Genomic DNA, 18,971 nt, shown 5'->3' on the forward strand with positions numbered 1-18,971 from the left:
TGTTCCACGCTCCTTGCATCTCCACTGTTCACCGACTCAGAAACTCTCTGAACCCTGTCCTTGTGGCTTTTCATGGAGGCTTTATTACGTAGGCACGATGGGTTAAATCATTGCCCACTGATGATGGAGTCAACCTTCAGCCCCTTTCCTCTCCCTGGAGGATAAGGGGATGGGACTGAAAGGTCTAACCTTCTAGTTCCTTGGTTGGTTCCTCTGGAAGCCATTCCCCCATTAAAATAACAAGACACCTTCGTCACTCTCATCACTTGGGAAATTCCAGGTGTTTTAGAAGCTCTGTGCCATTAGCAGGGGTGAAGCCCATAATCCGTATTTCACAGTATAAATGCAGTATCGGCACCTCCCTTTAAATTATCCTGCAGGAGAGATGATGATTTTCAACTGTATTTTTTTATTCACTCAACAAACATTTCTTGAGCACTTGCTCTGTGCCAGGCAGCACAATATGCTCTAAACAGAGATTCTCAGACGATTTGTGGGGAAAGATCAGTCTGTTGCTTCCAATTTGCAGTCCACTGTGGACGGGTAGGACGTCCTGCCCACTTCATGGGACGTGCACCCCGTGAGACTCAGCAAGCCCAGACTCAGCCTATAGTCCGCCCACATGCTGAGAACTTGTGGTGAGTTGCCGTCACGATTTCCAAATGCTTATTCTCCGTGGCTGCCCTCGTCTCAGAGCGGTAACAACTGTTTGTGGACAGCCCCGCTCTTAGGTCTGGACCTGGAGAAGCAGCGTGCTAAGGATGCTGGCTCACTTCCTCTGATCACAAAGAGGTCGAGGGGACTGTTCTAGATGTGGGTGACGGGGCACTGGACAAAGCCAAGGCCTTGTTCTCATGGACCTTATATTCAGGTCAGGGGAAAGAGTTGAAAGAAAAAAGAATTATGTGGTACACTACGTGTTGATCACTGCTGAAGGCAAAAACATAGGAGGATAAGGAGATGGAGAGGGGCGAGGGGACAGGGAGTGACAGGTGCACCTCGGCGATAAGGTGGCATTTGAATTGGGATCCAAAAGAAAGCAGACAGTGAGCCAAGAGGTTATCTGGGAAGAACGTTCCAGACGGAGGGAACGGCAGGGGCAAAAGCCCTGAGCTCAGCACATTTTCAGCTAAGCCTGGGGTGGGGGAAAGACTCTCGTAGGGGCAGGGAATCAGAAACACCAGTGGGGGCGGGAGTCCAGCCACAAAATCTCCTCCAACCACCACCACCAGAGACTCTGAGCAGCCTTCAGTACAGGGAGACCCCTGACCCCCTAACCAAATACCACTCCTGGTGGGGAAAGGTAAGTCTGTCTTATCCACCCAACAGAAAAACCGTGGAGAATCCACAGCTAAGAACACACACGGTCTCAAGAAGGCTTCAGTTTGGTGAAAGGCACAGTATTAGAGAGGAAAGTGAAGACACCCAGGACTTCCACTCCTTGTGCAGGGTCAGAAGGACCTTTTTAGGTGACAGGTCTTGCTTGGGAGACAGGCCACAGGTACGTTCGAGCAGAGGGGCCACTGTGAGCTAAGCTGGGGAGAGGTGGGGGACCCGAACGTCATTCCATGTGACTGGTGGGGAGCCAGCAGGCCACGGGGAAGTCAGGGGTGTCAGCAGGGGTTGGGTCATAGCGGGCCCTGGGTGCCACGGGAAGGCATTTGGATTTCTCTGGTAAGCCGTCTGGAGCCATTGGAGAAAGCAGGCCAGCAGATGGTTGGATTCCTATGCACAGGGGACAACGGTGGCAGTGAGGGCAGCAGGGGTGGATTTGGGAGCATCAGGGAATTAAAAAGTCTGAACTTGATGGGCGGGGTCCAGGGGAAAGTGATGGGAAGAGCCCAGAAGGACCCTGGGCTTCTGGCTTGGGCAGCTGGGTACCACTGACTGAAACAGAGACAAAGGAGGGAGAGCGAGTTCAACAGCAAGAGGAGTTCAGCTTTAAGCATGTTGGGTTCAAGGCAGGACTGAGCCGAGACCAGGTGATCCACCCACAGATACGACCTCAGACCACAGCCCTGCGGAAACCCGGAGAACAGGGTTCGAGCAGAAAACAGACTTGCACGGGGGCACCCAGGTCTGTCTCTCTCATCAGAATGGCTGTGATTTACTGAGCATTTGGAACATGCGAGGCCATTTGCTGGCACTCCCTGGCAGGAGGCCGTTTACTCCTCACGAGGACTCTTCTGGATAGTGGGTGGGTCTCAGTTTTACAAGCGAGGAAGCCGAGATGCAAGAGGTTAGGAGGCTGTCCAAAAGAGCAGAGCGGATGAGACTCTGCACGCCGGATCCCCGCGGCCTCCCGCCTGCTGATGGCGGCCTCTTAAGGGGGTGCTGAAGGGAACTGGGGTGGTTTAGGGAAGGCTGGTAACTTTGATCTTAGGGAGAGAGAGCCGGGTCTTGCCTGCCGCCTCCAGCCCAGCATTTAATAAACATCTGTGGCATTAGTGTGCCTTCTTCCTTGTGAAAGACTGAGCCCCAGTTGGCGGGGCTGCGGGGCAACCCAGTGTGACAGGGACAGCACTGTCCCAAAACCCAAGAAGGGGTGTATCCTGCCTCCATCTCCTCCTGGCTGAGCACCCATGTTGTGTGCACACACAGGGCTCCTACGGCAGCGCGTTAGAGCTCCGGGAGCCCCCGTTCCAGTGCTCGGAGGGATGCTGCAGGGAGAGGTAACAGCCTGTGGAAGCCGAGTGACCCCATGTGAGGCTGGGGGCCCTCAGCCAGCGCCCTCGGGTCTGGTGGCGGCTAGACAGGCAGTGGCAGGTGCGGGCGGCTCTCCCGTGGACGTGGCTGGCCGCCCAGCCTGTGAGCGCTGTGACTATTTTGGGCCCTGTTTTCCCTCCCCCCATCCCCACTTCAACCATCTTGCCTCTAGGGCTGCAGCCACTTGAATATGTAAATGCTGACTTGACTTCACCGTCCTTACTCTCGTCCCTCACGGTGTGCCTGACTCCCAGGAAGCCTGCTCAGCACAGGAACACAGGAAAGGAAGGAGCCAGCCCACCCCAAAGAGACCCTTCGTGGTTGCCCCCCCACTCCACCTCGGCAGGGAGTGGCTCAGACGGCCCTTTGCCGCTCTTCACGGAGCGAGGCGTCCCGTGATTCCCCAGCTCATGTTGAGTTGACCACGATTCCTATAAACAGGCCTGTTAGGGGCGCCGGGGTGGCTCAGTCGTTCAAGTGTCCGATTCTTGGCTTCAGCCCAGGTCATGATCTTGGGGTCTTGGGATCGAGCCCCATGGCAGGCTCCTTCCTCAGTGGGAGTCCGCTTGAAGGTTCTCTCCCTCTCCCTCTGTCCCTCTCCCTGCTCATGCTCTCTCTCTCTCTCAAATAAATAAATCTTCAAACAAACAAATGAACAAACAAAGCCTGTTAGTAGAATGGCATTCCAGAAAAAGACTAGAAGAGAAAGGAAGCTCTGGGATTACCAACTGGTGGGGTGAATTAGGGGTGAGGTTAAGGAAAGTAGGCTCAGTCCGTATGTGTCTCAGTTTTCCTCTCTGTGTAGAAGGGGTAATTGTGCTCCCAGGAGAATTCTCTGAATTACAAGTTGGGAGGTTTCTAGGACCGTATCCATATCCACAGGCCATTTGGCGACTTGTTCCCTTGCTTCCCGCACTTGCCACTCGGAAGTAAAAATAAGTTATCTTCCAGATTATTAATAGGATGATCTGTCTCCTGACCTGGCTCCATCCAGAATGAAGAAACTATGAATTCATAGTATGAGTTGTGCCTCCAGAGTGTGCTGATGGAGAGGCCCTGGTGGGGGGCTTTCCTGGGGTGGGTGTTGGTGGCTAAGGGTAGGAGTGGGCTTGGGGTGAGGCACAGCCCCCCTTGGTGGTCAGGTCCAGAGGGCCAGCCAGTTTCTCTCTACGTGCCTCCTGGGGTTGTGCAGTGCCGCCGATCCTGCCAGCAGCAGGCTGGGCAGACCCCCCCTCAGAAGACTGGGCTTGTTTGGGGAGACCTGGAGGGGTAGGGCGCTGGACACTTGGAAGTCCCCAAGCCAGGGTTTGGACGGCTGCAAGGAGAGCAGATTCAGCCCAGAGTCTTGGCAGAGGGGACTCTGCCTTGTTCTTTAGAAATAACTCTCTTGGGCTCGGAGAAGGCGGAAGGGTAACTGGGTCCAGGATGGGGTAACTGGGAGGATCAGAGGACTGGGCTCTAGGGTCAGAACCTGGAGGGGTCAGCAAGGCCTTCTGCAGGGCAGGGCTGAGCTGAAACCATTGGCGCCTACCTGCAGGGTCTCCTCCATTCCCAGTGTGCCCTGATTCCCTTCATCCTGAGTGCAAACACCATGCCCTTTACGTGGCCGCCTGCAGGCAGCTGGTGTGAGGCAGGAGGACATGCAGGGGAGGTCACAGGGAAATCAGTTAAAGGTCAGACCCTGGTAACATCAGCCAGAGAGGGCCATCCAGGGTTCTGACAAACACTCCCCTTCTCCGCCGCCACGCCCACCGTCGGTCCTCAGGATGGTGCCAGAAGAAAGATGTCCAAACCGGAAATGACCGGGAGCCTTCCCTTTGAGGGCTGCCCAGACCATTCATTGATCCGTCTGATTCTAGGCTCAGGAAGAGGCATAATGAAAGAAATGAACAAAAATCCGCACACTTTATGGAGGTCGTGTTCAAGGGGGGTGAGATTGGAAATGAACAAGATAAAAATATATGTGGTATTTTTAGCTAGGAATAAGTGCTAAGAAGACAAATGAAAACAGACCAGAGGAACAGAAAATGTCAGAGATCCCTCAAGTTGTACTTGTCGGTCTGGGGAAGGCCCAGGTGAGGGATGACCTATAGGAAGGGAGGGAGCTGGTGATGTGGGGGTGTGTGGTGGTGATGTGGGGGATCAGGGTAGAGGAATTCCAGGCAGAAGCAACAGCCAGTGCAAATGTCCTGAGGCAGGCGCATCAAAGGAACATTGCCTGGAGGGGAAGTCAGGGCGGCTCAAGGGTACACTCAGGATGCATAGAAGAGTGGTGTGACTGTGTTTGCTTCCACAGGAGAAGCTGGAGTATTTCTTCCTCATTGTTTTCTCGATTGAAGCCGCCATGAAGATCATTGCCTATGGCTTCCTATTCCATCAGGATGCCTACCTGCGCAGTGGCTGGAACGTGCTAGACTTCATCATTGTCTTCCTGGGGTGAGGCCCCAGTGTGGGGGGTGGGGGGCTGGAAGGCAGAGGGGATCTCTGAGACCATTGTGCCCACCACCACCAGCAGCCTCCCAGAGCAAGATGGAACCCCAGCACTGTGCCAGGGGCAGCCTCTGGAAAGGCCAGCTCCTGCACAGATGCTGGGGAGAGTGAAGCATTCCCAGCTCACACACCCCTTCTGCAGCGAGACACTCTGCGTTCTCTTGTTCTCACATCACACGCAGTTGGAAATGATGTACGTGGTTTCAGCGGCCAGCAATTTCTGGACATTTATAAATTTCTCAACCTTTGTCATCTATTCATGTCTTCCATGGTCCTATACTAAGCACCTGCTATCTGGGTTCACAAAGATGGACATTTAGGAACCCGAATTTGTTGGCTAGGGTTGCCGTAACAAAGTCCCACCAACAGGGGGCCTCTAAGAACAGCAATTTGTCTTCTCCCAGCTCTGGAGCCTGGAGGTCCAGAGATCAAGGTGTTACAGTTTTGGTTTCTCCTGTGGCCTGGGATGGTGGGTGGCCCCCTCCTCCCCGTGAGCCCGTGCTCTTTCCTCTGTGCCCATGCTACCCCCGGGGCCTCTTCACGCCTCCAAATCCCCTCTTCTTCCAACGACACCAGTCCGACTGGCTTGGGGTCGACCCTCACAGCCTCACTTAAGTCTTTAAAAAGGACTTGTCTCCAAATACAGCTGCATTCTGAGGGACTGAGGGTCAGGGCTTTGACATATGAATGTGAGGGGCACACAGTTCAGTCCATAACATAATAACCCCCATCATAACAGGAGCACTTACCAAGCACTTACTGTGTGCTTTACATGTAACATCTCATTGAGGATCTCAGTTTTCCCATTTAAGGAGGCTAAGGCTCAGAGAGGTCAAGCAACCGGCCCGCAGTCACAGAGCCAGCCAGTGGCGGGGCCAGGACTCAAACCAGGCGATCTTGGTTCCAGAGTTTGCTATTCAACCATAACGCTGCCCTTCGACTCATAAACGTGATGCTGGTTATTTGCTAATTACGCTGGATTGCTTTCGGCACCCTGGGGAAAACAGAAGTCTGTGAATCAGCCTCCGCTCTTAATGAGCTGCCTTGGTGGGAGGCCAAGACCAATGTATACAGAATAATGGAGTGTCAGAAGACACTACCACACAGTGCCTCATTGTCTGACATGGCAGAGTGTCCCAGGGGTCTGGTCGTCAAAGGAGGGATTCATAAAGAAGGGTTAGAGATGGCCTTCAAACGATAACGGGACTTGGAGTAAATTGAGAGGAGGAGCAGATGAGCAGGGAAGAAAATAAAAGGGCATTTTCGGAAAGTATAGCATGAGGAACCCTCACGGAGAGACCTAGCCTCTGGCTTTCTGCTCTGGGTCCCCACTGAGGGCACCGCGGCTGGTGACCTTCAGCCTACCGTGGGGTACACTCAGCTCCCTGGCTGGGTACTGTGAGTCCCCATGGCACGTGGACTTCAGTTCCCTTCGGCACCCAGACATCTCAGCTGGATCCAGTACTCTTTTTCTTGAGTCTGAACTTGGCCCCAGAATCTTTTCGAATGAAATTTTCCAGACAGGCATCACCAAATCTGAGTTAGTGGTAGATGAGAGTTATCACTCCCCGCTAGGCTTTTCCACAGTGTCCCCTGAGCACAGATGGGACACGAGGTCCCAGACCCACAGAACAGGGGCTTATCTGACCACGGGGCCCTCTTCTCTCCCTCTTCTCCCCTCTAGGGTTTTCACCGTGATTCTGGAACAGGTTAACGTCATCCAAAGCAACACAGCCCCGATGAGCAGCAAAGGGGCTGGTCTGGACGTCAAGGCCCTGAGAGCCTTCCGCGTGCTCAGACCCCTCCGGCTGGTGTCTGGGGTGCCGAGTGGGTGCCAGTGCCCCTCAGATGCCCTTCTTCCTCTCCCAGCCCATTCCCTTGCCCAGCCCTGGGTCCCCCTCCCACCTTGCTGTCCCAGAGGCTTCCCAGGATATAGAGAGAGGGAGGGCCAGGAGCCCAAGAGAGGAGATGACTCTCCTTTCCTCCTCCCTGCTCCCCCTCTGCAGGCCTGCAGGTGGTCCTCAACTCCATCTTCAAGGCCATGCTGCCCCTGTTCCACATCGCCCTGCTCGTCCTCTTCATGGTCATCATCTACGCCATCATCGGGCTGGAGCTCTTCAAAGGCAAGATGCATAAGACCTGCTACTTCATCGGGACAGGTGAGCTCGCAGGGCCGTGGGGAGGAGGGAGTGGCCCTAGGGCAACTCAAAAGGGACAGCCACCCCAGCCGTGAAGGACCCTGCAGCTAGGTCATTGCTTCCCACACCTGTTAGTTACCCTGAGGAATGGGTCGCTCTTGGACAAGGGAAATTGGAGGAAGGACAGGTTTGCCAAGGCCAGTGATCAAGGGAAGTGGGCCAAGGACTGGGCCACGGTTTAATCTGCAGCACGCCCAGCCCGGACCAGTGTGGTATCGTAGGGCTTTCCGGGCCAGCTGTGGACTGAGATGCGGACTTGGGACAAGCCTGAATTTCTATTTGTACTTTTCTTTGCAGCCCTTGTTTTTGCTTTGATCTGAGCAGCCCCCTGAGCAGGACCCCACAGATTGGTGTCTAAAGGGGATCCCAAGAAAGCACCCCAGAGCCAAAGGGTCATTTGTAGGGTTATCAGAAAGAACATACCTTGAGGCTCAAATGAACTTGAGCCAAGCCTTCCAAAGCAGCTGTTCTCAAACTGTTTGCCCCAGGACTCCTTACACTCTTAAAAATTATTAAGGACACCAAAGAGCCTTTGTTGATATGAACTTTAGTCACTGATATTCATTGATATCCATAGATAGGAAAACTGAGGAAAATGTCATAATATTAATTTATGAATTCATCTTAAAAAAACAATGATAAGCCCGTTACTTAGGAACATAGATATCTTATGAAAAATAACTTTATTTTCCAAAACCAAGAATATTTAAAGAAAGGTACTGTCTTACATTTTGTCTAAGTCTCTTTAATGACTCGGCTTGATAGAATCTGCTGGATTCTCACAGCTGCTTCTGTGTTCTGTCTGTTGTGAAATCGCACGTCATGTAGGCTCTAGAAAACTCCACTCTGCATTCGTTGAAAGACTGGGAGATGAAGTAATGTCTTGGCATTCTTATAAAAATAATTTTGACCAGGGGCACCTGGGTGGCTCAGTCGGTTAAGTGTCTGCCTTCAACTCAGGTCATGATTCCAGGGTCCTGGGATCGAGCCTGATGTCTGGCTCCCTGTTGAGTGAGGTGTCTGCTTCTCCTTCTGCCTGCAGACCCCCCTGCTTGTGCTCTCTCTCTGTCAAATAAATACATAAAATCTTTCTTTAAAAATTAAAAAAAAATTATTTTGACCAGGTGGGTACCCTGAAAGGGTGTGGGTCCCCCACTCCAAGACTCAGTGCTGCCAGCAGGTGGTGTCAGTCTGTCTCGGTTAGGAGCCTAACTTCTACTGGTTACAGTAGACCCAGTTCCTGGGTCTACAGGAACTGGCACAAGGAAGAGGTGACTTCTATTAGGACAATTCCTCCCACCAGAAGCCCAGACTCGAACTCACCAGAATAACCCAGGATGGACAAGATTGCCAAGATCCACAGTATCGCAGGACACTCCTCACTTCCCCAGACCCGCTGACAAGGGGACAGGCAGCCCGAGGTCCAAATCCAAGACAAGGCAGTGAACTGTGATAGAGCTTTTGGTGGTTCCATTCCTAGTTCTCTCCAGCTCAGCCCCTGCCTGTTCCTGTAGCAATCTAAGTCCATAATGAGCCTTATCCAGACAGAGGGAAGGAGACTTTTTTTTAAAAGATTTTATTTATTTGACAGACAGAGATCACAAGTAGGCAGAGAGGCAGGTAGAGGGGGGCAGGGGGAAGAAGGCTCCCTGCTGAGCAGAGAGCCAGATGTTGGGCTCGATCCCAGGACCCTGGGATCATGACCTGAGCCGAAGGCAGAGGCTTTAACCCACTGAGCAACCCAGGCGCCCCGAGAAGGAGACTTTTTATCACAACCTTCCAATCTGAGACCTGGAGGTCTCACCTGGTGTCCTCATGCTTTCTTGACCAGTGCTGGCCAGCGGTGCTCCAAAACCTTTCTGGGGTGGGAGTTACCTGACTTGAGGGGTCAGGGACCCACTCAGGGCTCAGAATTCATCAATGTTCTCCTCTCCCATCTCTAGAAGACTGAGCCAACCTGGTAAATATGGGTGAAGTAGGGCATTCCAGCTCTGATGAGCTCATCGAATCTCTGCACACAGTAGGAGACAATAACATCCTAAGATAAAAGGGGACCCAGGATGTCATCGAAACTGAAGGATTTTAGAGACAATATGAGCACCATCCAGGGACACAAAGGGGACTGCAGCCTGTTGGGAACACCTGCTAGGAGCAGACCCCTGCCCCTAAAACTTCATGTCTCAGGGAAGCTCATCTCAGTCCCGCTGGGACATCTCCATGTGGCTCCCAGAAAGAACTCAAGTCAGAACACCGGTGACCCTACCCACACACCTCCGCCCCAGCCACAACGCTGCCTCCTTTTTTAAAGCTCCGTGGGTAGACATGACGTTCACGTTACCCTTGCTACACAAGTGGCACTTCATAGGAAACCAATCCTTGAAGACGACCCTCTAATGAGGCTGGAGGGCCCGGGGTACCATCGCGGCTGCCTGTAGACACCCACCGCCGGCCGGGCCCCAGGAGTCCTCCTCCTCCAGCTCCGTGAGCTCCCGGGGAGCACTCCTTTGCGTTTCCGGCTGAGTGAGCTCTAGACCTTGTCCTGAGTAATCGCAGACGACTCTTCTCCCATTCTTGTCCACCCACACTTCCAATCTGATGCCCGCACTGCCTTCTGCCTCCAGATATCGTGGCCACGGTGGAGAACGAGAAGCCCTCACCCTGCGCCAGGACGGGCTCGGGGCGCCCGTGCACCATCAACGGCAGTGAGTGTCGGGGCGGCTGGCCGGGGCCCAACCACGGCATCACCCACTTCGACAACTTTGGCTTCTCCATGCTCACCGTGTACCAGTGCATCACCATGGAGGGCTGGACCGACGTTCTCTACTGGGTGGGTCTGGCCCCCGCGGCTGAAGAGCCCCCTACCTTCATCCCCAGGTTCTAGGGACGGGGCGGGGTGGGGGGGGCGCTGTTGGTCTGACTCTAGTGTCCACTGCTCCTTCTCACCCCTCCCTGGGGAACCTACATAGGTTGCATGTCCCCCCTCTTGTTCCCCAGTGTGTGTGTCCCAGTTATCCTCTGGGAAGTCCCCAAGGTACAACCTGTCTGTGCAGGACCTAAGAGGTGGGTGAGGAGTGGAAACCAGGAATTCAGGGGTTCTGGTCTCAACTTTTCTAACTTTTCCCGAAACCTGCCCATGGGTGACTCATTCCTGATGACCTCGAATCTCAGATTTCCTGAGGGATGAAGGGCCCTTTGAGTCCCGTTTTGCCCCCAAGCAAGACTGCTTTCTGATATAAATATCACTAGGTATCAGTTTCCTTGCCTATAAAATAAAAATACCACTACCTCATAGGGTAGTTACAGGCTACTAGGCAGATTAGCTGAATTGTAACAGTGCCAGCAACACGGTCAATGCTACATTAGTTTCCCTGTTGGAGTATATAATTTGTTTGGTGTTATCCGGAGCTAGTTTGCATTTCTTATTTAATCCTCCCACCGCGGAAGGCATTGTTCCCACTTTACAGATGAATAAACTGAGGCTCAGAGAGGTTCAGTCACTTGCCGGCAGTTATGGAGCTAGCGAGCAGTAGGTCCAAGAACTGAACTCATCCATCTGGCTCTGATCCCAGAACTCTTAGCCACACGCGACACTGCCTGTTGAGGCAAAGGTTGTCGAACTGTCAGATGTTTTGCAAATAGAAAGGATTAGTACGAAGAGTTCTTGTAAGCTCATATTATGGGAGCAAATTATCAAACATTTCAAAGGCCTGTCACATGTGTTATTTCTCCTCTGCTACGAGTCTGTGAGGGGGAAGCACATAGCATCATCCCTGTGGACAGATGGGATAATGCTCAGAGATGTTAGGTGACTTGTCTAGGGTCACAGAGCTTGTTCATGAATGAGCTGGCCACACTCAGTCCAAGAATTCTTTGTGCTTCTTCTACTTTGAAAAGTCTTAGCTGTCAAGAAACCCCCTGCGGGGAGAGTGTATGAGAGAGCTGAGCCAGGGACGTGGATGGCTGGAGGGAGAAATGGGTGAATCGTGTCTGGGCCAAGTGGACAACCAGCAAGGCTCCTTTTGAGAAGCCCTTCTAACTGTAGGCCCTAGGGCTTTGCGGGGAGGAGTGTCCCCTCACTGGGCCCAGATGGCCTCTGTCCTTCTCCCCCAGGGTCAGTTGGAGCCTCAGAACCCTGAGTCTGGAAGGGGTCGTGAGTCCTCAGGTCAGGATGTGAGTCCTCAGGTGTGAATGGGACTCACACCTCTGTCTGGACCAGGTCAATGATGCCATCGGGAATGAGTGGCCCTGGATCTATTTTGTCACCCTCATTCTGCTGGGATCCTTCTTCATTCTCAACCTGGTGCTGGGTGTCCTGAGCGGGTAAGGAAGCTCACAGGCAGCTGGGAGGAGAGGGGAGATGGGAGAGAAGAAGAGGGAGGGAAGGTGGGAGGGAGAAGGGGCAGTAGGGTGGGGGGAGGAAGGGAGAGAAGAAGGAAAAGAGCCAGAGGGAGAAAGAGAGTAGGGGGCAGAGAAGGAAGCAGAGTGAGAGGAGGAGGAGCAGGGCAGGGAGACGTGGATTAGATCCTCCTCTTATCCCTGTTGCCAAGAGCCTGCTCCTGGGTTAGCAAGGGGGATACTGAAGAAAAAGGTAGGAGCCCCTTAATTTTTAGTTTTTCCCTTCTCCTCCAGCCTTCTCCCATCCTTTCTTCCTTGGTCCCTCTACACCCCCACTCCCTCTGAGTGAACCCCTGACACCCCAGCCTCCTACCCCTGGAGGCAGCTGATGCTTGGCATCATGGGTCAGTGTAACCTTCCGGTGAGGTGCCGGGCCCTGGAGCTTAAATCCTTACACTACCACTTGAGAGCTGTGTGACATTTAGCTAATTACCTAACCTCTCTGTGCCTCAGGGTCCACATCCTTCCAATGGGAATAATCTCATAGGGTTGCTGGGAGGAGAAAATGAGCTAATACATACAAAGCACTTAGAATTGAACACATAACGAGTACTAAGTACTGACAGTCATTTTTTTTTTAAAGATTTTATTCATTTACTTGACAGACAGAGATCACAAGCAGGCAGAGAGGCAGGCAGAGAGAGAGGAAGGGAAGCAGGCTCCACGTTGAGCAGAGAGCCCGATGCGGTGCTTGATCCTAGGACCCTGAGATCATGACCTGAGCTGAAGGCAGAGGCTTAACCCACCGAGCCACCCAGGCGCCCCACTGACAGTCATTATTAATGAGAGAAGTTCTCTCTGTGAGGGCTCCCCCCACCCCCGCCCACCAGCCGCAGTGGCAGTCTGGAAGTGACCATGTGCCCCATTCCCCACTGCCATCACCCCACCCCAGAAGCTTCCCCCCAGGCATTGTGTTGGCAGAATTCAGGCGGTTCTGTGAACTTGAATAAGAAAAACTTGTCTTTGCTTTTTATTAGCTCTAATTGGAGTTCAGTGTTTCCTTTTACCAGGCTTGGAGACCACGCGCCACAGTAGTGTTATTAGCAGGGACTCTGACTTGTCCCAGTAGAAACCACAAGTCCCATTACAAATGTTGCAAAGAGCGCTTACACTCCCTACTACTTTGAAACTGTAATGGTTGTTAGGTCGGCAACCAGACCCTGCTAGTTAATGAGTTAATCAAGAAACATAGGCGGTATTTGATCATAATTTCCTCATAGTTCAGTAACTGTATTTTAATATAATCGATTCCTTTGCAGTGAGATGGTTTTATTTTGTGTATTTTACAACATTATTCTGAGGAGGGACCCATACATTTTGTGGAACTACCCAAGGATCCACAGCACGGAAGGTCCAGAGCACCTGCCTGGGCCCTGCTCCCCCCCTCCCCTGGGGGCCGGCACTGAGGGCTGAGGTGCTCATGTCACAAGCCCAGCACCGTGCTCCAGTCTCCGCCTCCCCCGACCCTGCTTAGAGGCTGAGGGCTGCCTCTGCTCTTCGGAAGACTGCTCGCTGGCCCTCAGGTCCCTTCCTTCTAGTGGTGCCACGTGGCTTCTTCTAGACTCAGGAGAATTCCCTCCAGGGTTTGGGTCTCTAAGCCCAGCTACATTTCTCAGGTAGCTTCAGGGTTGGGCAGCATGGAGAACGTGAAGCTCCGTGGCTGATTCTGTGAGGACAATGGGCTGTCATGTCGTTAACCCCTAAAATCCAAGGAAACCCCAAGATGAGATACGATGAAATATCAGATGGGAGGAGCAGAAAGCAATGAGAAAGGCAGGCTGCCTGGTGGGGGCGGGGGCGATGGTGAGGGGGTGGGAGAGTGGCTGCCCCTCCACCACCGGCAAGGACACCTGGACCCCAGGTGATCCCCTGGACCAGAGGGTGGGGACACACCCAGCCACAGAATGTGCTCTCTCTGTCCTTGGGACGCTCAGTCCTCCTCCACCCCCTGTCCCTTTTCTCCTCCCTCCCCCGTCTCCCCTGTTCCACTTTAGGGAATTCACCAAGGAGCGGGAGAAGGCCAAGTCCAGGGGAACCTTCCAAAAGCTCCGGGAGAAGCAGCAGCTGGAGGAGGACCTGCGGGGCTACATGAGCTGGATCACGCAGGGCGAGGTCATGGACGTTGAGGACTTGAGAGAAGGTTTGGGCCCAAAGGCATGGTCAGCATGCCCTCCCCACCCCTAAGCTGCCCCATGCAGTCAGCGCCCACCAGGAGCACTGAGTCAGGGAATGTCCTGCGAGCCTGGGAGGCCCACGGAGCGGGTATAACGTTGCCTGCTGCAGGTAAGAGAAGGGCGAGTGACTTGCCTAAAGCCTTACACCCGGAAATGATGGCACCCGGGTGTGCCCGGGGATCTTTCTGGAGTACAAAGCACCATGCCGCCTGTCCATAACCACCCCCTGCCCAGGTGTGGGCTCTTTCTTGGGCCCCAAACACACAGGGATCCAGGCCCGCCTAGGGCCCGTTGTCACAGATGTCTCCAGTCAATGGCCCCTTTTCCAGGTGTGTCTAGTGCAGAGGGGCCCAGAAGACTGGTCCATTTTTTCTCTCTTTTTCCCAGGGAAGCTGTCTTTGGATGAAGGAGGCTCTGACACAGAGAGCTTGTATGAAATCGAGGGCTTGAACAAAATCATTCAGTTCATGTGAGTATCCCCTTCTCCCCAGAGTCTTCCCAGCCTTGGAACTCCCAGAGATAGGGAGTGAGAACCCATTTACTGTTCCCCATTTACTGGACCTTAGAGTCACGTTCGCCATCCTTTAGGGCAACCAGAGGGCACTCAGCAGATGACCTAATTATATACTACATTGGGAAGAAAGTGGGAGCCTGCCAGGGGGCAGGGGAGAGAATGTGACTGCTACCCTGTGGTCAGAGTAGCACCGGTGGGACAATTAGTCCTGGAAAGCTCTGCCCGGGAAGAGGGAAGGTGTGTACCTCAAAGAGGTAGCAGGGAGAGCTGTGCAGGAAGGACGCTGGCCGCCCTGGGAGTCTGGAGACAAGGGGAGGCTCCAGGCTCAAGTGTCTTTGTCTCAAGAGGAAAGTGTGTTTGTTTGGTTGGCTGCTTCCTCTTCCAAATTCATACCCACTTGTGAGTTTGGAAGATCAAACAGAGAAATGCATCAAAGAAAAGATGAAGGTCCCCACTGCCCTTCAAAGAGGTAACCATGGTAACAGATGTGTATCCCTTCAAGACCTTTGCTATGCTTTCCTCTCTCTTACACATACACACACACACACACACACACACACACACCAGGTTTTTTGTTTGGCTTGGCTTTTTACATGTAGGGTTCTTTATGCTAACTACCCTCACTACAGAGCCTAGAACAGTGCCCAGCCTCCGGGAGGTTGATGAAGAAGATATACTTGATGAAGAAGATATACATAGTATCAAGTAACCTATTTTTAACTTAAAAAATATCTATTTAGGGCAACTTTATACATACACACGTGTCTTTTTTTTTTAAGACTTTAATTTTTTTAGAGCAGTTTTAGATTCACAGCAGAACGGAACAGAAGGTACAGAGATTTCTCAAATCCGCCCCTCCCTGCCCAGCACACGGGCACCGCCCATTAATCAACATCCCCCACCAGAAAGCTGTGGTGTACCTTGGGGCTCCCTCTTGGTGCTGTCCCCTCTGTGGGTTTGGGCAAATGTGTAATGACATGGATTCATCATTCTAATATCATTCAGAGTATTTTCGCTGCCCTAAAAATGCTCTGTGCTCGCATACTCATCCATCCTCCCCCTACCCGGCAACTAACAACTGATGTTGTTATCGTTTCTATAGTTTTGCTTTTTCCAGAATGTCATATATTTGGAATCACACAGTATGTAGCCTGTTGAGACTGGCTTCTTTCAACTAATGATAGACCTTTAAGTTTCCTCCATGTCTGTCCATGGCTGGATGGCTCAACTTTGTCTGGTGTATCTTTGAGTGTTAGTCCACAGGATGAATATACCATAAAATATTAATCTTTGCTAGTTTTGGCAATGCCAACAGCGCTGTAGGAACAGTCCTGCATAAGCACGAACATTTCCACCAGGCAGATTCCTAGAAATGGAATTTCTGGATCAAAGCATATATATTTTTAAAACTTGGTCAATGCTGCCAAATTGTTCTCCAAAAAAGTTTGCAATGATTGTGACAGTGCCCTTTCCACACACCCTCACCAACACCAGATATGACTAATCCATTACAGAATTGTTTTTCTAATGAACAAAACGCACCCCCCCCCCAGTGTGCTTTAATTAAAATGGAAGCGTGTGGGGCCCTTGTTGCATGGCGGGCACTGTGCTAAGCATTCTGCTTGCATTATCTCTAATTCCTGGCATCATTATTATTCTCCTTTGAAAGAGGAAGAGCCTCACTAGTAGGAGGCAAGATTTTAAATCAGTCTGGCCCTGCGGCTCACGCCCTTTGCGTCTCCCGTGTGGCCAGAGGAGAGAGTGGGCGATCAGGAGTCAGGCTGGAGCCTGTCGGAAAGCAATCCCAGAAGTGCGGGGGTGGGGGGTGGGGAGCTCAGAGGAAAGCAGCTCTTTGCCTCCCCCCTCCCGTGTCTCCTCTCCCAGTCGCCACTGGAGGCAGTGGAACCGCATCTTTCGCTGGAAGTGCCATGACGTGATCAAGTCCAAAGTCTTCTATTGGCTGGTGATCCTGGTCGTTGCCCTCAACACCCTGTCTATCGCCTCCGAGCACCACAACCAGCCTCTGTGGCTGACCCACTTGCAAGGTGAGACACAATAGAGTGAAGCCAGGAAGGGGACAGATGTGGCCAATGGCCAAAGCCAGCCAGTAGCACCTACAGGTTTGGCAGAAGACGTCACAGAGATATTGACATTGTTTTCTAGAAACTATAGGCTGGTAATACTATTTTCCTCATGGCATCACCAGGCGCAATAACAGCAGCTGGTTGGGAAGCCCAGGCATCTGGGTAAATGATTCTAATTTTGGATAATGAGCATAAGGATTACCAGCAATCTAGAACTCCGAGCATCCAGGTTCAATTCTACTGCCGAAACAGCAGTCTTTCACCAACTATTTATTGCATGCATGGTGTTTGTAAGGCGTAGACAGTGAATTCAGATGCAGAGAGAATTAATGGGCTCCTGCCTTCCAGGAGCGTATTTAGAGGAGAAGATAGATGCTCATGAAGAATGTCAAGTCCACACAGGGAGGGCAACCGTACAGGCAAATATGGGGCAGCAAGAGAAGGATTATAGGGAGTAATGTTGGAGCTCCGTGGACCTTAAAGAATCAGTAGATGAGCCCCCAGCAGTCAAAGGGAAGGGAGGACTCCCACAGAGGAACAGCATATGCAAAGACATGAGGATATAGAAGAGCGCGGTGAATGCAGGGAGCTGTAAGAACTTCGTGGGTGACTGAGAGCAGCGGGAGGGGTGTTTGCGTGTCGAGGCCCTTAAAGACTTGAGCAAAATATTGGGACTTTAAACTTTGGGTGATGGGAAGCTAATGAAAAGTTGTCAGCAGACATATAACACGATCAGACCGGAATTTCTGAAGGATCAGTTTTGGTGGAAGTCAAGTCGGCCTCATCCCCAAGATAAATGTTCCTCTGCCTGTGGAGCTCTGAACTGCAAAAAGGCAGAGACGAAGAGAACAAGGAGACCAGTCCCAACATGGCTCACCAGACTAAGTGCCCTCCCCACTGTCGACACGTGGCAGTGCTGCCTAATTCATAATAGCAATATTTCAAAGAAAGACAAGGAAGTCTCTAGATGGCAGAAATGAAGAAACCACTGAAAGCCAGAGCAATGAGCTCATGAAATGATTTCCAGGAACATTCTAGACCTAGAGCAAAACCCTAAAGTGTGGCAGTTGGGTTCTTAATGACTGGGCAGGGACAGGAGACAGGGGACCCAGAGCCTGGGTCAGGTGAGGAACAAAACTGACCCCCTGGATAGAGCCAGAGCCTCGGGTTACCCCTTCGTGAGGGAAGCAAAATTCTCACCCCATCGGGCCAGGGAAAGAAGGTGGAAGTTTATCCATGCTGGAGGCTCTGGGAATAAGGAAAAACGTCTCAGGTGAAAAAATTGAAATCCAATCCGTGCCCTATATGTATGGGCTCCAATTTGCACTGTTCCAGATGGTGTAGGGATCCTAAGCTAAGACAGTAACATAAAAAACTGGTCAGAGGCAAGGGAAAACCCTGTGGTGCCCAGCAGCAGCAAACATAAGCCACCCTTTAGGGATGCTTCTCAAACCAAGGCAAATAGAATTACCTGAATTCTGAAAAAGCATTTCCCAAAGAAGAGCTTACAACAAAACAGTTGCAAAACAGATAAGGAAGAGGGCCACTGGGAGGAAGAATTATCAAGCCCAACCAACAGGAATGAGCAACCCCGGGAGGCAGTAGGACAATTCAAAAGACACTATGTTTAAAATGATGAAAAAAGATTAAAGAAGGAATATAAGTAGAACAGAAGACTGTCTTTTTCTAGGGAAGGAGATAAGGAAAAATGCATGCATGCATTGCCACCAGTCTTCTTGAGAGCTCCTTGAATGTGCCGAGCGTTGCCAACGCATTGGCTGAGTACTGCCCACCCAAAGGAGTCAGACACTTGAGGTTCCTGGACTCCGCAGATAGATGGATGGTAGTGCCACTTACTGAGATGGGGAAGGCAATCAATGGCTGGGTATATTTGGGGATGGGGGAGGATGGGCAGTACTCCAGTACTCACCAACGTAGTCTTAGGCATCTTGAGTTTCAGGTACTTTTGAGATATCCCAACGGAAATGTCAAGGAGGCAGATGGCAAAACAGGTCTGGAACTCAATGGAGAGGTCTATGTTGAAGAATGAAAATCTGGGAGTCATTGGCAGGGATGGCCGCTGAAGCTACAGTCTTAGACATCCCCAGATCACCAGAGGATAGTATATACTAAATGCACAGCTCAAGGCCAGCATCCAATGGTTAGGTAAAGAATTACATCTGCAGAGGAAGCTTGGGAAAAGCAGAAGTAGAAGAAATCCAGAAGGATATAGGGTTACAGAAGCTAAGGAAAGAGAATATTTGAAAAAGCAAGAGTGGTCAACAGTGCCTAGGGCTTCTGTGAGATCAGGAAATATGAGGATTAAAATGCTCCTTGGAGGGGCGCCTGCGTGGCTCAGTGGATTAAAGCCTCTGCCTTTGGCTCAGGACATGATCCCAGGGTCCTGGGA

At 51.8% G+C, this 18,971-nt stretch overlaps 1 protein-coding gene across 1 annotated transcript in view; it reads left to right on the forward strand.

The window, feature by feature from the left end:
• CACNA1S (calcium voltage-gated channel subunit alpha1 S) overlaps positions 1-18,971 on the forward strand; it is a 68,399-nt gene that overhangs the window by 12,123 nt on the left and 37,305 nt on the right. Inside the window, exons 3-10 of the mRNA XM_045982783.1 lie at positions 5,003-5,142; positions 6,881-7,023; positions 7,203-7,355; positions 10,016-10,221; positions 11,611-11,714; positions 13,784-13,929; positions 14,351-14,432; positions 16,362-16,522. Coding sequence (XP_045838739.1) covers positions 5,003-5,142; positions 6,881-7,023; positions 7,203-7,355; positions 10,016-10,221; positions 11,611-11,714; positions 13,784-13,929; positions 14,351-14,432; positions 16,362-16,522 — 1,135 coding nt within the window. The remainder of the gene's footprint in view (positions 1-5,002; positions 5,143-6,880; positions 7,024-7,202; positions 7,356-10,015; positions 10,222-11,610; positions 11,715-13,783; positions 13,930-14,350; positions 14,433-16,361; positions 16,523-18,971) is intronic.

This window comes from Meles meles, chromosome 17, assembly GCF_922984935.1.
Source record: "Meles meles chromosome 17, mMelMel3.1 paternal haplotype, whole genome shotgun sequence".
Lineage (NCBI taxonomy): Eukaryota > Metazoa > Chordata > Mammalia > Carnivora > Mustelidae > Meles > Meles meles.